At 47.4% G+C, this 18665-nt stretch overlaps 2 protein-coding genes across 4 annotated transcripts; one reads left to right on the top strand and one right to left on the bottom strand.

The window, feature by feature from the left end:
- Positions 1-6824: 6824 nt before the first annotated feature.
- On the bottom strand, positions 6825-12344 carry PSMB5 (proteasome 20S subunit beta 5). The gene is given in 3 exon segments (NM_001037612.2): positions 6825-7333; positions 10757-11063; positions 11794-12344. Coding segments are annotated over 3 exon segments (792 nt in total). The 5' UTR covers positions 11992-12344; the 3' UTR covers positions 6825-7046.
- Positions 12031-17888, top strand: PSMB11 (proteasome subunit beta 11). Of its 3 annotated transcripts, none has more exons than XM_059890565.1 (3): positions 12031-12149; positions 14857-15192; positions 16774-17888. In XM_059890565.1, the coding sequence occupies exon 3, from the start codon at positions 16822-16824 to the stop codon at positions 17689-17691; it is 870 nt and encodes a 289-aa protein (XP_059746548.1). In that variant the 5' UTR covers positions 12031-12149; positions 14857-15192; positions 16774-16821; the 3' UTR covers positions 17692-17888. The 3 variants fall into 3 exon arrangements, with proteins under 3 accessions (XP_059746548.1, XP_059746547.1, NP_001092856.1); XM_059890564.1 differs by having other exon boundaries at positions 12031-12691; NM_001099386.2 differs by lacking the exons at positions 12031-12149; positions 14857-15192 and having other exon boundaries at positions 16715-17888.
- Positions 17889-18665: the final 777 nt, after the last annotated feature.

Raw genomic sequence — 18665 nt, 5'->3', positions numbered from 1 at the left:
TTCAACTTTTTTGAAGTTTTCAAGCATTTCAAAATTTTTAAAAATAGATAATTTTTTTTTTTTTTGCTTTAGCAAGGAGATCAAACCAGTCAATCTTAAAGGAAATCAACCCTGAATATTCATTGGAAGGACTGATGCTGAAGCTGAAGCTTCAATACTTTGACCACCTAATGCCAAGAGCTGACTCATTGGAAAAGACCCTGATGCTGGGAAAGATTGGGGGCATAAGGGGAAGGGGATGACAGAAGATCAGATGGTTGGATGACATCACCGACTCAATGGACATGAGTTTAAGCAAGCTCCAGGAGTTGGTGATGGACAGGGAAGCCTGGCGTGCAGCAGTCCACGGGGTCACAAAGAGCTGGAAACGACTTAGTGACTGAACAACAACATTTAGATTCAACCCTTTCTCAAAACAAGGTTACAGTCTCAAGGACTCTGGAATTCTATGATTTATTTTAGGACTCCATTATAACGCTTCAGAAGATTCCAAAGCACAAGTTAATAAACACCACCAGGATGTCAAGGCATTCTGTTTAAGCAATGGAAGAAAAGCAAGTGGCACAATGCTAGATTTTGAAGGAAACCCAAACCCAAAGAAAGGTGACTTGTCTCCATTTTTGGGCATGGGGCTTGGTGATACAACTTCCTCTCTTTCACCAGGACTCTTTTCCTTATAAAAAGCAAGTCACTCAGGTGCCTGATACCCAGGAACCAGGCTTGGATACTGGCTAAGCCTCTGTCCATGGATTGAAGAGAAAAGCAGAATAAAACAAAATACACTAAGGGAGATAATGTACAGAGCTATACCCGCAGCTCAATTCTTTACGGGCTGATCGTATTCTGTGTGCAACTAATCCTGCAGTTTAAAGAGAAAGGTATCAGGACTACATGAGCCAGGCAAGGTGGGGATGGACCGGAATGCTTCTTAAAACTGCTTTCTATGGTATCCAAGAGATGGTTGGATGGTGTCACTGACTCAATGGATATGAGTTTGAGCAAGCTCCAGGACATGGTGAAGGACAGGGAAGCCTGGCGTGCTGCAGTCCATGGGGTCGCAAAGAGTCGGACACGACTGAACAACTGAACTGAACTGATGGCACCAGTTGTGGTCATTTACAAGCAGGGGGTGGCATAACATCTTTTAAAGATTCATAAAGCAAGTAATTTTAAGTTGTATTCATTTAAAAATTTTCATAGTATGTTTCAGAGGAGCAATAATAATATAGGGAGTCATAGTGCTAAGACTATGGAGAAGGCAACGGCACCCCACTCCCGTACTCTTGCCTGGAAAATCCCATGGATGGAGGAGCCTGGTAGGCTGCAGTCCATGGGGTCGCGAAGAGTCGGACATGACTGAGCGACTTCACTTTCACTTTTCACTTTCATGCATTGGAGAAGGAACTGGCAACCACTCCAGTGTTCTTGCCTGGAGAATCCCAGGGACAGGGGAGCCTGGTGGGCCGCCGTCCATGGGGTCACACAGAGTCGGACACGACTGAAGTGACTTAGCAGTAATAGCAGTGCTAAGAAGGGGTAAGAATCACTGACATTAAGATACCATAGTGAAATCCTTCATTTATGCATTTATTCATTAAAAATACATTATATTATCTCTACTAAGTAGCGTGCACCACGCTACTTAGTAGCCAGCCATAGGGGAATAAACAAAATGTATAGTAGAGTAAATGCTTAACTGAAAAGGAAGACAGATACCATAAAACAATATGAGACCTTACATAGATGCTCTTGGATGTAGCCAAGGTAGCTGAGGATCACAGTTGGGTTCTACTGACTGAAGGCTGATCCACCTTTCTGTGACTTTTCCCTCTTTGGGAGGTACTACTTAGAGACTGTGTTTAACCTGTTGTTCTGGTTTTAAATGCTCCACTGCTTTCTTTTCTGAAGAGGAAGCTGGGAGGGCAGCCTCAAGACTCAAGGGAAACAAGGTGATTATGAGCTCTCCCACAGAACCCTGGTGCTCTGCGGAGTCCCTCTAATCAGACAACAACACACATCACCACTCCAAAAGAGCTGCTATGAGTAAAGGGTCAATGTGTTCTGTGGAGCTCTATGAATGGGAAGGCTAAGCATGTCTGATGTCCCTGGGAGAGCAGTAGCTGAGGCGAGGCTGGGAAAACAACTGCAGTAGGTATAAAAATACCCCTTTGATTTTGGTCCCTTGTGGGCTACACAAATTCCCATGTGGACCTGCTTATTTCCTTCTTACTGGAAGTGCCTGCTATTCCTGTCTTCCTGGGAGCTTGTGTTTCTTTCTTCCTCCTTGCCATTTGAATAGCCTTTGTCCTGACCTGTGGACATGGATGTTGTGAGGTGAGTGGCCAGGGAGTAGGAAGGTGAGGGAAGAGAGGACCTCTTTGTGAGTCTAAAAATAAAATGTTAAAAAGGTACTGGGGGAAAAAAAGGCACTGAATCTGTGACCCTGCCTCATTTATGCTGCTGCTTCTCATGAGAGAGGTTTGTCCTTTCCCATCTACCTGGCTGGCTTGAGGAGGTGGTTCTGAGAGAGCGCCAACCTTCTTGCCAACCTTGCACAAGCAGTGTAGACACAGAGATTCTTGCAGAATGTAAGCGGCTGTGACAGTACAGGGGCAGCGCACAGAGGCGCGTGTTCATCATGTATGGCTGGAGAAATTATCTGTCTCCAGGGGCACATGTTTCACTGTGCATTAGCTTCTCGCCGCTTGCTTCTTCCCCGTTTCTCTGCCCACTCTCTTTATCACTGTCCTTCGGAGGCTCCCTTCCCACTCCCTGACCCCCCCATTCACAGTTCGGCTCTGCCCATCAATGTCTCCATCCATCTTCTCTGCCACGTCCCAGTCCCCCTCTCCGCTTTGCTCAATCTCCTTCTTGCTGTCCAGGAGTCGCTTTTCTGTTTCTGTCTCTCATTTGTCTAGTTTTTTTCTAGCTCTCTCTCTCACATTCCATCTGTGCTTCCCTCTGTAATACCAGCTTTTTGGGTACCCTGAAGCTAGCGATAACCTTTTCTTGTTATATTAAAGTCCATCAGCAGCATTTGGTTTATTGATGGATTCGTTTTTATTTAAATTCTGAGATGAAGGGAATTTTTATACAGTGGGAGCAGAGAGAAAACATGAAATCAAGCAAAGGAAGAACAGAAAGAAGGGGCAGTCTGAGAGGATGGGGTGGAGGGGGAGGAGCGGAAGCATCAGAAGAGGTTGAACTGACATTGCCTTATTTCCTTTTAAATAAACTGGTTTGGATCTTCATGGTTGATGACAGCTAAGTCTGGATTATAAAGGGTTAAGCACCAAGTCAGGCTTGGCCCCTAACTCAGAGGCAGAGCTTCAGGGAGAAACGAGTTGGGTTAAATAAACCCAAGAAGCTGACGTGGGTAGAATTTCTTCTGCCTGACCCATTAACAACTGCGAATGGGACATTTTAGAAATGGTTTTTATTGAAATGCTTCAGTGGGGCATAGCCCCAAGAAGCCAGAACTTGGCTCTGAGGCCAGGCCTGAGGTGTGCTGCAGAGATGTGGACAGTTGGCTGCTGGGGGGTGGGGGGTGGCCTGGGTCAGGCAGGAGGTGCCAGCAGCTGCTGATCAGGGCAGTTCTGATGAAGGTTTGCTCTCTAATCTTGCCCGCTATAATTAAAGCTTTCCCAATATGATCTGACTTCCTAAAGGGAAACTAGAATTTAAAAAACAAAAAAAGAAATCCCCCAAACAGCAGAGATGCTTAGTTGCAATATACATATGTTTTAAATCATAAAACTCTTAATCCTGTCTTGAGGTCACTGCTACTGGTCAGTTTTCAAGCATCTAATCTGTTAGAACCCTGGTGGGAAGGGCTCTTAACAAAACAATTAAAACCAACAAGAATGAAATACCTGACTCTACTCAGCAAATTAGATACATGCATGTAAACTGCCACTGACCCCACGATGCTCCTTCTGGGGGGTTGCCCCCCCAGATTCCCTCCCTTTTCTCACCTGACCCTTCCATCCCACCTCGTGCTTCTCTCCCCTGACAGACCACGTAGAACTCGTGGACCAGAATAAATCAGTTGTTTTATTTCCCCTCAAAGGATGTAACTTTCCACTCCCCAAATGACTTTGACAGTTTTCTCATTTGCTAGCTGAGGAGGATATCAAGAGACACTGACCTTCTGGTTTTGCCTAAAGAGGGAACACTCAGTAACTATTATGCTTCAGTCCCTGATTTGCTTTAACTACGCCCTCCCTCCCTCCCTGCCATGTCCTCGCTTACCTTCTCACCGTCCCTCTTGAACATTCTACTCACCCCACAGGGCACCGCTGCTCCCTGCAGCCCTCCCTTGCCTGGTATGGTGATGCTATAAGCCACATCTGTCTTCAACCCCACAGCATTCCCTGCCAGCAAGAGAAAGCGTGGGGCCTCTAAGAGTGTTTTGCTCCCTATTTAATCAGATTAGTCCCATCACCTACCCTGAGGAGTCAGATTTTGGTGTTACTAAGCTATCTGTGGAAGGAGGAGAAATTGTCAGACATCACTTAAAAAGCCCTGGCCCTTGGACGCCTGGGAACTGCCGAGAGAAATTAATCTTCCCCCTATTTAAGGCAATTTCTTTTCCATCATCCTTTGTCAAGAGGACTGCACTGGGAAATGAATCTGATGGGAGTCCCTGAACTGGTACACTCCACTCAACAGCATCTCTCCAATGCTGTGCAGCATCCATCATCCCCATGCAAGCAGAGGCTCAGACCACTGCAAAGCCAGCTCCCTACCAGTCATAGCAGCAAGAAATTGCCATCATAGAATGGGTGTCACTGGGTCTAGAGACTTGCAGCTTTGCTCTACCTCTGCTCTGCTCTTTCCAGAAAACCTACCACAAATTGATCTCTTCCATGAAGCCAGTCTTTTCTATCCAAAATCCAGGAAGGCAGAGAAACAAGGATATGCTAGAATACAGGACTCTAGGATATGTTTCTTGCCTCAACAGGACTCTGGCAGTGCAGAATATGTGTTAAATTGAACAGAGACCACTGGTCAGGTGTGGAATAGCAACAGGACAAGGGCAGCCCTACTTCAAGACTCTCTTCTCTCCAGACTCAATTTTCTTTCATGGGCTAAGAGCCCAGGGAGTCATTGCTCTCTGGGGTCAGGGTGGATTTCCAATCTTCAACTCTTTTCACCTTCCAGGTTACTTCCCAGGGCAGTTATTTTCAAATTATGCTTCTTAGGTTACCAAAGGGCTTCCCTTGTGGCTCAGCTGGTGAAGAATCTGCCCGAAATGCGGGAGACCAGGTTCGATCCCTGAGCTGGGAAGATTCCCCTGGAGAAGGGAAAGGCTACCCACTCCAGTATTCTGGCCTGGAGAATTCCATGGACAATCCATGGAGTCGCAGAGTCAGACATGACTGAGCGACTTTCACTTTCACTAGGGTACCAAGAAGTGCCAGGGAGTATGTGTGTGTGGGGAGAGCAGGGTGTGAGAAGTGGCTGGAGGGGAAAGCTCAATGGCTGAGGCACTGGACCCTTCAACTCTACTTCAATCTGACTTGATTTTGTTCAGGGGCTGGGATTTTCTCCTAAGAGTTCATTTTAAAAAGAGTTCTAATTTTGTAAAAGGTCTGCAAAGCACTGTCCTAAGTGAGAGGAAGACAGCTGTGTCTGGGCCTCTCTGGACTGCGACGCAGAGGGAGCTGTAGTGTGGCTCCTGCATGCTCTGCCTGTAGAGCAGGTCCTGCTCCACACTGGCAGCTCCTGGCTCCAGGGGCTCTGGAGGTACTTTTCAGCAAAATGAATCTCCTCAGGCAAGAGAGCCATTTGTTTTCCAAACTCCCTTCTCTGGTCTCACTAATTCCCAATTTCCCTGCATTTGACAAATGCAATTAACAAGCCTCGATCAGTTCCTGGCCGACAGCCCTCATCAATCAATAAGGAGACTTCAGAGACCGCGCGAGGCTGAGCGGCAGGGAAGGTGCAGGAGGGGAAGGTGGCTGCAGTGCAGGGGAGAACAGGCTTTATAGCTCGCGTATCTCTGAGTGACCCCTCCCAGCCCCCTGGCCTCAAAAGAGGACACTCCACTGTCACCCTCACCAACCACTTTCTTGCTTCTTGCCAACTCATATAAAGCAGCATTTACACCCTCTTCATTCTCTAACGGTTTCTCCCATCAACCTCCTGCATCTCTCCTGTCTTCTCCTTAACAGAAGGCCTTGCCATCTGCTGCCATCACAGCCTGGAAAGCCCCTAAGTGCTAGGGGTGACAAATCAGCCATCTCTCTGCTCTTAGCAGGGACTCTTCCGCACCTACAGGCTCCAAGAACGATTTTGTGCTGTTTCCTGCCCAGGAGGCTAGAGGTCCACGATCTTTTCCCTCTGTCTCCCACAAACACACATCGCAGGGCCAGAAGGACAGGCATCACCAGGATGGTGGTCACTATGCTTTCACACACACCTCTCTGTCCTCTCTTTTCCCAGGGTCAAAGCCTTCCTTTCCCAACTGGCTTACCCTCCTCACCTCTCTGCTCTGCATGTGGCATCAGCCTCCCCTCCCCCAGCACAGGGGGAAAGCTTTTTCCTCAGCAGCTCTGCCTGGTACAGCCCTGTGCATCTTTCCACCTCATCAACTTTTCATCTCTTTGCAAACGGAATCAAGAAGTCTCTCCCTCCTCCCTGCCTCTCTCCCTCTCCTTTGTTATTAGCTTCATGACTGGGGATGTTAATGTATTCACTAGACAATGTCTTCACACCACTGTTTCCTGTAATTACAGTCCCTTCCCTCCCACTGTCCCAGCCCATTTGACTGTAAAGTGCTTGGAGGAGGGACAGTGTGGAGAAAAGACGCAACACAGGCTGAGGTCGAGTAGTGTCATGTTAACATTCAACAAAGTAAAACCAATAATTACCTCTGCAGTAGCTCATTAACAGCTGGTAACACATGGAGGTCAATGCATCAGAGATTAAAAAAAAATGTGATCGATACAATTGGGGACCCCTCCACTAGAGGATGGGGAACTGTACCCCTATTACCAACAACAGTCACCCCAAGAAATGCAAGCAGCCACATTCATCTTCCTTCAGTGGGTAGATCCACTATACTTGTCATGTAGATCAGCGACATTGTCACTGGAGACCCGGATCCAGCCATCCTCCCTGACATGGTAGAGGCTGACGGAACCTCCTGAGTAGGCATCTCTGTAGGTGGCTTGGTAGATGGCTCGACGGGCCAGATCATAGGCCTCCTCCACCTCCAGGTCATAGGAGTAACCCCGATCCATGACCCCGTAAGCATATACAGAGCCAGAACCTACAGAGAAGGTGGCCCCTGAGATCCGGTTTCCTTCACTGTCCACGTAGTAGAGGCCTAGAAAGAGAGATGAAGCCAGTAAGGAAACAATGAGCACCTCTTCGGACATCTAATTCCTCTTTAAAGGCAACAGTTCTCCTTTCCTCTTGAAACCCAGGGAGACCAACAGAAATTCAAGAAAATAGCACTTCTATAAAATCGCTTAAAAAAAAAGGTGAAGAAATAAAATTAAATATGAAGACTTCAGGATTCTACACATTCCACTCCATCTCACCTCACATTACAGTTACTGCCCTGTCTGTCTTCTCTGTACAACCAAAAAAGTCATTCAAATGACTTCGGTTTCAAGCACAGAACTTTAGTCACTGTGGGAGATAATGTTTGAGACAATCCTAACCCTCCCGAGTTCAGACTATCTGGGAATATTATCTGGACAAGTATGCTATCTCTTCTATCACACAGTAAGAGAATAAAGCCTAGAATTCTAAGTCATATTGTAAAGCACCTCCACGGTCCAACATGGTAGCCACTAGCCACATGGGATTCAACACTTGAAATGAAGCTAGTACCTACCACATGCTGGAGTGATAGTCTTTTGGATATACCAGGTTAAATAAAATATATTATTAAAATTACTTTTCCTTTTCAATTTTAAAACCATGGCTACAACATTTAAGATTACATGTATGGCTCACATTATATTTCTATTGGACAGTGCTGGTATAGACTAAACAGTTGGCCAGGCCAACCATCTTTTTTTAATTAAAAAAAATTTATTTTCTTTTTTCTGGCCACATTGTGCAGCTTGCAGATCTTAGCTCCCCAAACCCAGGACCTCTGGGCAGTGAAAGCACACAATCCTACCCACTGGACCACGAGGGAATTCCCCCAACTGCCTATTTTTATAGTTTTTTTTGAATACACCAACCATTTGTGTATATATTGTCTAGGACTGCTTTTATGCTAAAACCAAGCTATGTAGTTGAGACAAAGATTACAGAGCCTGCAAACCTAGAATATTTACTTACATTTGATCCTTTATGAAAAAGTTAGCCAACCTCTGGTATAACAAAAAGTTAGACACAGATTTAATAAAATTTTTATCACTTCGATCTGCCCCCTGGACCTCTCTAGCTGGATGCCTTTGTCACCAAATTCATATTTAAATTTCCTGTCCTCAAATACTTCCAGTGGTTCTCCCTTATGGGCCCAACTCATCCCTCTTCTGCCCCACCCATCCACTTCCTTCTGTATTTTCAAATTTTGTCAATGTATCACTAACATTTTTCCTATTTCAGTGGGTCTCAACACTAACTATACATCAGCATCATCTAAGGAAGTCTTTTTTTTTGGCCAGGGCATGCAGCTCCCAGCACCTTAGTTCTCCAACCAGGGACTGAACCTGGGCCCCCGGCAGTGAAAGCGCCAAGTCCTAACCACTGGACTGCCAGGGAAGCCAGGTATTTTTAAAAAGATGCCAAGGACTTAACACGGGTATTCTTTTTTAATTGGTCTGGGTGGGGGACAAGCACAGAGCTAGATTCTTAAGTTCTTCAGGTGATCACGATACAAGCCAGGTTGAAAAGTACGCCCCTTATCAGTTTCCAGGTTCCGATGGTTGTAACATGGAGCCCCTCCCAGGGCCACTGCCACTACCTTGCCAAGCCAGTGCACCATCTGGTTCCAATTTCCCTTTCTGGCTCTCTGGCTCACTACTCTGCTTCACACATCTTTAGCTCCAATTAAACCAGACTTCCAGTTACTCCTGGCAAGACCTCATGCTTCTTCCTTCTCTTTTGTTCATTATGTTTCTTTTTTCAAATCCAGGAAAATGAGACCTACCTATGAAGCCCTCCCCAGCTTCTCCCATCAGAAGCAATTCTTCCTACCTCCTTAAATTCTTTCAGCATTTTACTGGTTCTCTTTAAAGTGGTATTCATCTCATTCAGCCTCCCATGAAGTAATCTGGGATCCCTTCTCAGTCTGCTTGAGGCCAGGGGCTGACTCATCCTGAATGGGACAACTTGTCAGGAAGGCTTCTCTGAGACAGTACAATTTAGGTTAAGCTCTGGTTTCCTGGGTTTTCCTTGCTGGCCAGTTTTTGTACTCTTTTACACTGTTTTCCACCACCTGGGACCAATCCAAGAGCTAACAGTTCAAAACAACATTTCCAAAATGTCTCCCTAGACTGCACAAGAGGTATGGAACTGTTCTTTCACACTTTTCAAAGAGAAATGTCTCAATTTCCAAAGTAACAAACTGAGCTCCTCTCTCACAGGCACTTTTAAGTCTCTCCTCATCCATCCTCTATTAAGGGGCGAACTAATATTCTCCAAAGCAAATGAAAAAGTGGTGGGTATTCTACAGTTATCGACAGAGAAAAACTAGGCATTTAGAAAGGTAAATGAGGGAATTCCCCGGCAGTCCAATGGTTAGGCCTCTGCACTTTCACTGCAGAGGGCACAGGTTCAATCCCTGGTCAGGGAACTAAGATCCCACAACCCACAAGTTTAGGAAAAAAAAAAAAAAGAAGTGGGTAAATGAATGAAGCAAAAACAACAGGAGGAAAGATTAACTATTTTCAAGCACCAAAGGGGAAAATTACACAGAATGTGACTAGCCGTATACCAGCTTGACTAAAGGGACATTCAAAATTGGCAGAAGAGGAACTGCTATCAGATACAAGTCTGAATTTCCTGGCAAGGATTTTATATACTAGGAAGAAAAATAGGTTAAGGAATTCTTTTCAGAGACAACAGGACCAAGGTGATTGTATCAAGCAAGGAAAGGAGATGGGCCCAAAGGGCCCCTTCTAGGCCAAAGACTCTCTACAGGGAAAAAGGGAAGAGAAATGACTAACTTTTGAGTAGTTACTTGGTTTTGTTGTCCAATATGGTAGCCACCAGCCATATGTGGCTGTTGAGCCCCTGAAATGAGGACGACACACCTCAAAATGATATTTTCGTTATTATGGATTAAAACAATTGTTAAAATTAATTTCACTCATTTCTTTAAGCTTTTAAAATATATCCATTAGAAAAAAGTAAAATTACATGTTACATGTGTAGCTCACATTTTTTAATTTATTTTCTTTATATCTAGCTCACATTATTTCTATCAAATTGCACTGATTAGAGTTTTTATGTCTATTACTCAATTCTTAAATACAACTCTTTGCATGTCTTATCATTTTACAGAAGAGACTAGATATATTTGACATGTATTGCCTCATGGAACCTATATAAGATGATGAAACAGGCTGAGAAAATAACCTGCCCTAAGTCACATGGATGATCAATGACACAGCTAATCTACCTCTGTGCCCTTTCCTACACTACATTTCCTCCTTGAACAAAGAGAAGGAAGGACTGAGAACTAATCAACACATCCTTAGCACTGACATATGCTCTTTGATTCATCTGTTCATGCAACCTCTCTGTAATGGCAGCCCAAGAATCACACGGTTGCAGCGAAACTTACCAGGGCCCCTCTTATCCCAGCCACAGATCATGGTGCCCATGGAGAGCCCCATGCCTTTATACTGATACACCATGTTGGCAAGCAGCTTGGAGGCAGCTGCTACGGAGATGCGTTCCTTGTTTCGAAGCTCATAGATTCGACATTGCCGAGCCAACAGCCTCTCCCAGAAGCTGCAATCCGCTGCACCCCCAGCCATGGTGCCCAGCAGGTAGGGGTTGATCTCTATCACCTTCTTTACTGTCTGGGAGGCGATGTAGGCACCGGCTGTGGCCCGGGAATCTGCTGCAACAATGACTCCATGGCGAAACTGTTAAGATTAGAGAAAACACAAGCCAGGGGCCACATCAGACCACAAAAACATCACCTTGACATTTCTTTGTTCATCGATACAACCCCAGAACATCTCTGTCGCTGCTGTTTTATACTTCACAACATATTTTCCCACTTATATGTCACTGGAGCTTCACATCAATAGCTTGAGGTGAGATTACCTTCACTTGCTGGCTGAGGAAACAGGCTCAATGAGATCGAATGACTTACCCAAGACAACAGAGCCAGTTATTACAAAGCTAGGCCAGGAATCCCAATTGTCTGGCTCCTATTAAGAGTGCTTCCTCCCACCAACTTTACTCCTCAAGCCATAACTTTTCAGTTACCCTGACCTATCCGGGCCACTGTTTCCAAAACCTTGGGCGGTCACAACAGCCTTCCCTCTGCCAGAGTTCACTGTCGTTTCGGCCGCCTCTTTCCTGGACAGGAGCAGCCTGGGGTCGCCTGGGAATCAATCTAAACAGCCTCGAAATCCTTCTCCCACTTACCCCCACTATTCCCCAGCCCCACCGCCACCCCGCTCCCGCCAGAGCGAGAACCGAGGCCTCCCGGGACAATGAGACAGCGAAACTGCCGGGGTCGGGGCAAGAGGCCCGAGCCTCCGCCTGGGCTTCGCGGCCGCGGCCACGCGGGTTCTGGACCCGCTGGGAGGCTGGGAAGGGCGCGGGCGGGCGGGATTCAGCCCGGCACGGCGGCTGTGTCTGCACCTTGAAGGCCAGGGTGGTGGTTCCATGAAGTATTTCAATTCTTGGCTCCTCTGGGACACCCCAGCTGGGCGCGGCCAGGCTCAGCCCATCGCTGGGACTGCCTGGACCCAGGTCCAGCAGATCCGCACGACCCCCGAGTCCAAAAAACCCGCGCCGGTTCACCGATAGCGGCCTCTCCAACACGCTGGCCAGCGCCATGTCTAGTAAGGGCAAGGGAACTGCTTGCCAGAACGCCTAGCAAAGAACGACCGGGCAACGCCTCGCCGTCACAGCTTCACTCCCTATTAAATCTATCCCAGGGAGGAGCCATTTTAAGTCCTGGCAACCACGCCTCCAAACACAAGAGCCAGACGCGGGTAATTATTTTCACCAAGGAGGGAAAAAATAAATGGCTTCACTCCCCTTAAATTATAAAGGGGTGTGGCTGACATCTTGACTTTGGCCACGTAACCAACACAGGATTAGATTAACCTCAAATTCATAGGAAGCAAACGCAAACGTCAGGATGAGGGAGGGAAGTGGGGCCGGCCATCTTTGAGAAGGGCGTGACTGGATGAAAATCTGTTCTAAACCGGTAGTAGTAAATCGGCCCCGCCCCGCCCGGTGTCCAAGCAACAATTAACATCTATACCTTTTCAGCAGTCTGTTAATGAGACTGAAATTGACATTTTGTTCAAGGGCACTCTCTAATACTGGGTAAAATAATGATCTACTCTGAGGCCATTTTCCTATGAAGTTACTAAAACCGCAGTAGTTTGAGCTAGAAAGCGCAACAAACATGAGTGCTATACCTCTGGTTTTTTGATAGCATCAATTGCCACAATAGCCAGGTTCTCTAACAGCAACCGATTTTTAAGATTCAGTATTGTCTTCACTCCCACCCCTGGTGGAAATTCTAGTAAGTAATGAATTGCCCAAAAGGCAGATAGAAGAATAAAGAAGGAAAAGCAAAGGGCCCAGTTAATTCACAGACTGGATTCGCAATTCAGCTCCTGAATAACTGAGTCAATAGTAATTTACCATTTCAGAGCCTGGAGGAGAGTTGAGGCTCCATAAAGATGTACCAAGAGGTTTCCAGACTTAATCTTGCTAAGACAAGCCCTTATTCAAGAACCTGCTGTATTTCATTGTCTCTCCCTCTCTCCACCCACCTTCGTTTTTCAACCCTTTTGGGAACTATAACAAGCAAAGAAGTGGGCAAATGTATGAACTGTTGCCTCCTGCTTTACGTTTCTATGAAGTCAGTGTCTAGTCTTCCTTGTTGGATTCCAGCAGCAACATCCATCAATATCTAAATTCCTCATTCCTCTGATGCCCAACTCAGCCCCTCCTCTTCCCAGCAGACTCTGCATATGTTGTATTTTTAATGCTGAAATTCGGCAACTCTTTCCAAACCCAACCATCAGAATGTAATGAAGCAGAAGATCTTTATGTGGGTCTCACACTTGGATGGTGTGGAAAGTGCAGAGTGCCTCTGTTTATTGAGCACATAATATTTTGCAGTCACTCCTGCATTGCAACTAATCCTCCTTCTGACTTCTCTCAGTGGTTCTTTCCCTCTGCTACTAATGGTGTCTGTACTTTTCTTAAAGCATTTTTATATTTTAACCTGGTTATAAATATACATTTATCTCCCACTGGATTGTGAGTTTTTAAAGACAGGTATTTCTCTGGAATTCCCTGGTGATCCAGTGGTTAGGTCTTGGTGCTTTCACTGCCAGGGCCCTGGGTTTGATCCCTGGTCAGAGAGCTAAGATCCCACAAGCCAAGCTGTGTGGCAAGGAAAAAAAAAAATCTGTAAAGACAGGTATTTCTCTGTGCCCACTATTTGCTTAATACATGTTTTTCAAATGAACATGTGAAAGAATGACAATATTGTTCTTCTAGTCACAGAGGCTTGACGCCCTGGCTCATACTTGACAGCTCCTGTTCCTTTCCTCCACATCCAATAGATGCCAAGTCCTGTTCATTCTCCCTTCACAGTGCTGCTCACATTCTTCTTCATTGCAATTGATATTGCCTTTGGCTTCTTATCTTCTCAATCCTGAATTACTGAAACATTCTCCTAATTTTTCTGGGCCCAAACTATGTTTCTAATTAATTCTACACAGTACCAGGTTGACTTTCTTAAAACATCTTCTTGATCTTTACCTCCCTAATAATGGTCTGTAAGGTTCAGCTCCTCAGTATGACATTTAAAGCCTTCCAGAATCTGTTCCCATTTTACCTTATATTAGTTCTCTGCTCCAAGGTCCCATTCAGGGAGACCTCAAAGAGGAGAGATACAAATGATCAGTGCTGCAATGAGTGGGAATATAAACTGATACATACCATGGAGAATAGTATGGAGTCCCCACCCCCACCCCCAAAAATTAAAAATAGACCTACCATATGATCTAGTAATCTCATGTCTGTGTACTTATCCAAAGGAAATGAAATCACTATCTCATAGAGATAGCTGCAATTCAATGTTTACATTATTCACAATTACCAGTATATGAAAACAATATCCATCATCAATGTATGAACGCATAAAGTGTTATATATGTGGTAGAATATTATTCAGCCATAAAAAAGAATGAGATCCTGCCATTTGTGATGAGATGGATGAAACTTGAAGGCATTATGCTAAGTGAAAGAAGTCAGGCAGAGAAAGACAAATAACATATGAGCTTACTTATATGTAGGATCTAACAAAGCCAAACTCTTAGAAACAGTAGATTGGTGGTTGTCAGAGGCTTGGAGTTGATGAAAATGGGAAGATGTTGGTCAAAAGTGTACAAACTTCCAGTTATAAGAGGAATAAGTTCTGGAAATCAAATGTACAGCACAGTAACTACAGTTAACAATATTCTTTTGTATCCTTAAAAGTTGCTGAGAGTAGGTCTTAAATGTTCTTACCATAACAACAAAAATGACAATTATGTGAGGTGAAGGATTTGTTAACTATCCATATTGCAGTAAATGTTTTGTGATACATACAGAGACACATACACAGAAGTATCAAATCATCATATTGTACACACTAAACTTAAATAATGTTATATTTCAATTATATCTCAGTAGGGTTTCCCTGGTGGTCCAGTGATTGTCTGCCTGCCAAAGCAGGGGACAAAGGTTCGAGTCCTGGTCCGGGAGGATCCCATATGCCGTGGGGCAGCTACTGAGTGCCACACTCTGGAGCCCAAGAGCTGCAACTGCTGAGCCCACATGCCACAGCTACTGAAGTCTGTGTGCCCTGGAGTCCATGCTCTGCGACAAAGAGAAGCCACCACCGGCCACAACTAGAGAAAGCCCACGTGCAGCAATGAAGACCCAGTGCAAACAAAAACAAATAAATTATATCTCAGTAAAGCAGATGTTGGAGAAGAAAACAATGATAAGTGCTATAGTTCACAGGTGAGAAAGGTGGTCAGTATAGCTTGGGGTGAGTTTGGGGGTCAAGGAAGGCTTTGTCAAGGATTCATTCTTTGTCTGGATTCATTTCCTTAAATACCACTTAGATCCCATTGCTTCTCAAATTCAGAGCCTCTTCTCTCTCGGCCCCTACCTGGGGAGGGTTTTCAGAATGGGTGATATGTAAGCCAGACTTGGGAGGATAAGATTCAAAAAGATGAAGGGGAGGTGGGAGATGTGCTGGGAATAACATGAAAAGAGGTTGTGGTGGATGGATTAGGATTGGGTCACAGTGGGCCTTAAATGCCAACCTGGGGTGGATTTGATCTTACAGCCCTTTAAGCTCTCTTAGTAGAGGAGACATGGGATTTGAGTGATACCTTAGGAAATCATATCAGCTTGGAGGATGAGGTTAGAAGGGGAGCTGTAATATTTAGAAAAATGTACTCCATATGGTTCCAGAAGTAGATGTAGCTTGTCACTCCGCCCCAATCTAGTTTCTCTTTCTGAAGGGCCAGCTGTCAGTCTCCACCCCTCGTTGGTCTAAGACTTGGACTCAGTATGATGGTATCAAAGTCAGTTGTTTCTCCTGCCTTGAAACTGCAAACCAATCTCTTGCCATTGTGAACTGTTGGGCAGAAAGGAGACCAATAGATCCTTTCAGCTACTTCCTCAGAACTTTAGCACCAGTCAGAGAAGCTGTCCTGCCAGAGAGCCGTCAGGTGTGCCAGACTGTATGCAGATGGAAGTTCATGATCACACCCAAAGCAGAGAAGACGACCTCCAGGTTTTAGTTCCCCTTGACCTGGCCCACGGTGCTCTGTCATTCTGAAGGTGTCTGGGCGCCCCGTACAAGGCTCTCTTGCTCTTCTTTCTGTTGTCTTTGTCCCAGTCCCTTTCGTTTTCCCCACGTTGATCATGAGGTGAACCAGTAAGCTCAGTGTCATTGCTCCCTGACCCCATGCCCCTGAAGAGTGAACCCAGCATCAGGGACTCCTGCCACAGGGGATCCATGGCAATCTATTCTGTTTTGTTTTGGTTTGGGGCCATGTCCTGTGACTTGTGGGATCTCAGCTCTGTGACCAGGGACCGAACTCAGGCCATAGCAGTGAAAGCCTGGCATCCCAGGGAACCTAGTCTGACTATGCCATTACACTGACTAGTCTTACCTTTCCCTAGGCTGGGGGCCCTTTCAGGGCAGGGACAGGGCTTCATTTATCTCTGTGCCCAGTGCCCCCCACAGGAAAAACAAGAGGAACCCAGCTCTGCTTCTTCCACTGGTGCCCCCTGTCCTTTGCAGTTACCCAGCCCCCACCCAACTCCAGGTGCCTGCAGGATGACAGACAGGTGACTCCTCCGGTGACGCTCAGGTGTGTCATGGCAGCGTCTCCCCAGCGCTGAAGACTCCACTGGCCTCATCCTGCCCCCACCCGAGCAGTCCTCCGAGGGGGAGGGCACTGCTCCATCAGCCAGTCCCAAAGCCTGGTTTGGGTTTTAGGAGAAGCCACAGATCACACACCTTCCTGTATGGTCTGGCTGCAGCCTGGCTTCTCCTTACCATCTCTCTTCCTCCACCCAACCCAGCTCACAGATCCCTGCCTTGCTCCTTCCAACCTTCGCTGGACCCCAGGGATGGCTCTGCAAGATGTGTGCAAGTGGCAGGCCCCCGACACCCAGGAAACGTCCCCTCACCTGCCTCAGGCTGGCAGCTGGGCTGTGCCCCGAGGCTGGGACCCTCAAGCCTTCCTGCAGACCCACGGCCCCAGGCTGGCACATGGTACCACCACCCTGGCCTTCCGCTTCCGTCATGGAGTCATCGCTGCGGCCGACACGCGGTCCTCCTGTGGCAACTACGTGGAGTGTCCAGCCTCACGCAAGGTCATCCCTGTGCACCAGCATCTCCTGGGCACCACCTCTGGCACCTCGGCTGACTGTGTCACGTGGTACCGGGTGCTGCAGCGGGAGCTGCGACTGCGGGCACTGAGGGAGGGGCAGCTGCCCAGCGTGGCCGGTGCTGCCAAACTTTTATCAGTCATGATGTCGCGCTACAGGGGGCTGGATCTGTGCGTGGCCACGGCCCTGTGTGGCTGGGACCGCTCTGGCCCTGCCCTCTTCTATGTCTATAGCGATGGCACCTGCCTGCAGGGGAACATCTTTTCGGTGGGCTCTGGGTCTCCCTACGCCTATGGAGTGCTAGATCGCGGCTACCGCTACGACATGAGCACCCAGGAAGCCTACGCCCTGGCCCGCTGTGCTGTGGCCCATGCTACCCGCCGCGATGCCTACTCTGGGGGTTCCGTGGACCTCTTCCACGTGCGGGAGAGTGGATGGGAGTATGTGTCCCGCCATGATGCCTGGGTGCTGTACTCGGAACTGCAGAAGCTTCCAGGGCCAGAGAAGGAATGGGAGGAGGAGGCCACCCCCGACAGAGCTGGCGAAGGCAGAGAACCATCTGTGGGGCTGGCACCTGGGGACTTGAAGGTGCCCACAGAGAGGCTGTGAGCAGCAGCAGGATCTGGGGGGCTCAGCCCAGGGTGGGAGATGGGGCCGCAGGGGAAGCAGACTCCCAGCATCGGGGTCCTGCTCTCCTGGGTTGCTGGCTTCATTTGTTCCAAGTTTCTACCCCTTTCTCTTCCCCAAGCTATTGAACTCTCTGTCCGACTTGTTCCTGTTGGCACCCAATAGATTGATCTAGCCTCCTTCTCAGCACAGAGTCCGTCTTTCAGCAAATACTGCGCACCAGCTGCACGCCAGATGCTGTGCTAAGTGCTAGACCCTCTTTTCTTGCCGTCTTCCTTTCTGCTTTCCTCCATCCTATCCCCAGTCTCTCTTCTTCCTCTCATTTTAGTCCTCAGCTCAGCTTCAGAGTCTTTGCCACTTTCTCACCTGGATGGGGGAGCAGTGGGAGGGGAGTGAGGGGGGGATGGTAGCCCTGGGGACCCAGGCTGGAAGGGACAGGGACAGTGCAGCATGAACATCTGGGGGTAAGTGATGGGCTCCCACTACTGCTTTCCTCCTCTGCCACCACCCCCCACCTGACCCTAATGACTCTGATGATGACTCCTTTCCTGAACGCAGTTTTCATGATTAACTGTTTAAGGTTAATGTGATCCTCACTTGACAGAAGACGAAACAGGTTCAGAGATGTGTGACTTGCCCGAGGTGACGCGGTCAGTCCAGAGATGAGGCTGGGATCCAGGCCATCCACTCCAGGGCTGTGCTCCTTCGGCACAGCTTCTCTCCCAGGGCCTCTTCCTGCGGCCGGGGAGTGATGTGGGGGAGAGAGCAGCTGGGCCGGGCGCCTTTCTGCTGGCCAGGGAAGAAGGAACCTGGAGGAGCCCAAGGGCCTGGAGGGCTGAGCCCAAGAAGCATCCCCTGTTGAGCCCCCTCTGAGGGGTTCTTTCTTACCAAGCCCTGAGTCATCGGTACCCCGCAATCCCAACCAGTGCGCTCTGGCTTCTGGGCCTGTCGTGGCT

This window comes from Bos taurus, chromosome 10, assembly GCF_002263795.3.
Source record: "Bos taurus isolate L1 Dominette 01449 registration number 42190680 breed Hereford chromosome 10, ARS-UCD2.0, whole genome shotgun sequence".
Taxonomy (NCBI): domain Eukaryota; kingdom Metazoa; phylum Chordata; class Mammalia; order Artiodactyla; family Bovidae; genus Bos; species Bos taurus.
Note: the sequence above shows the minus strand (reverse complement) of the source record. Positions and strands in the feature narration are given on the sequence as shown.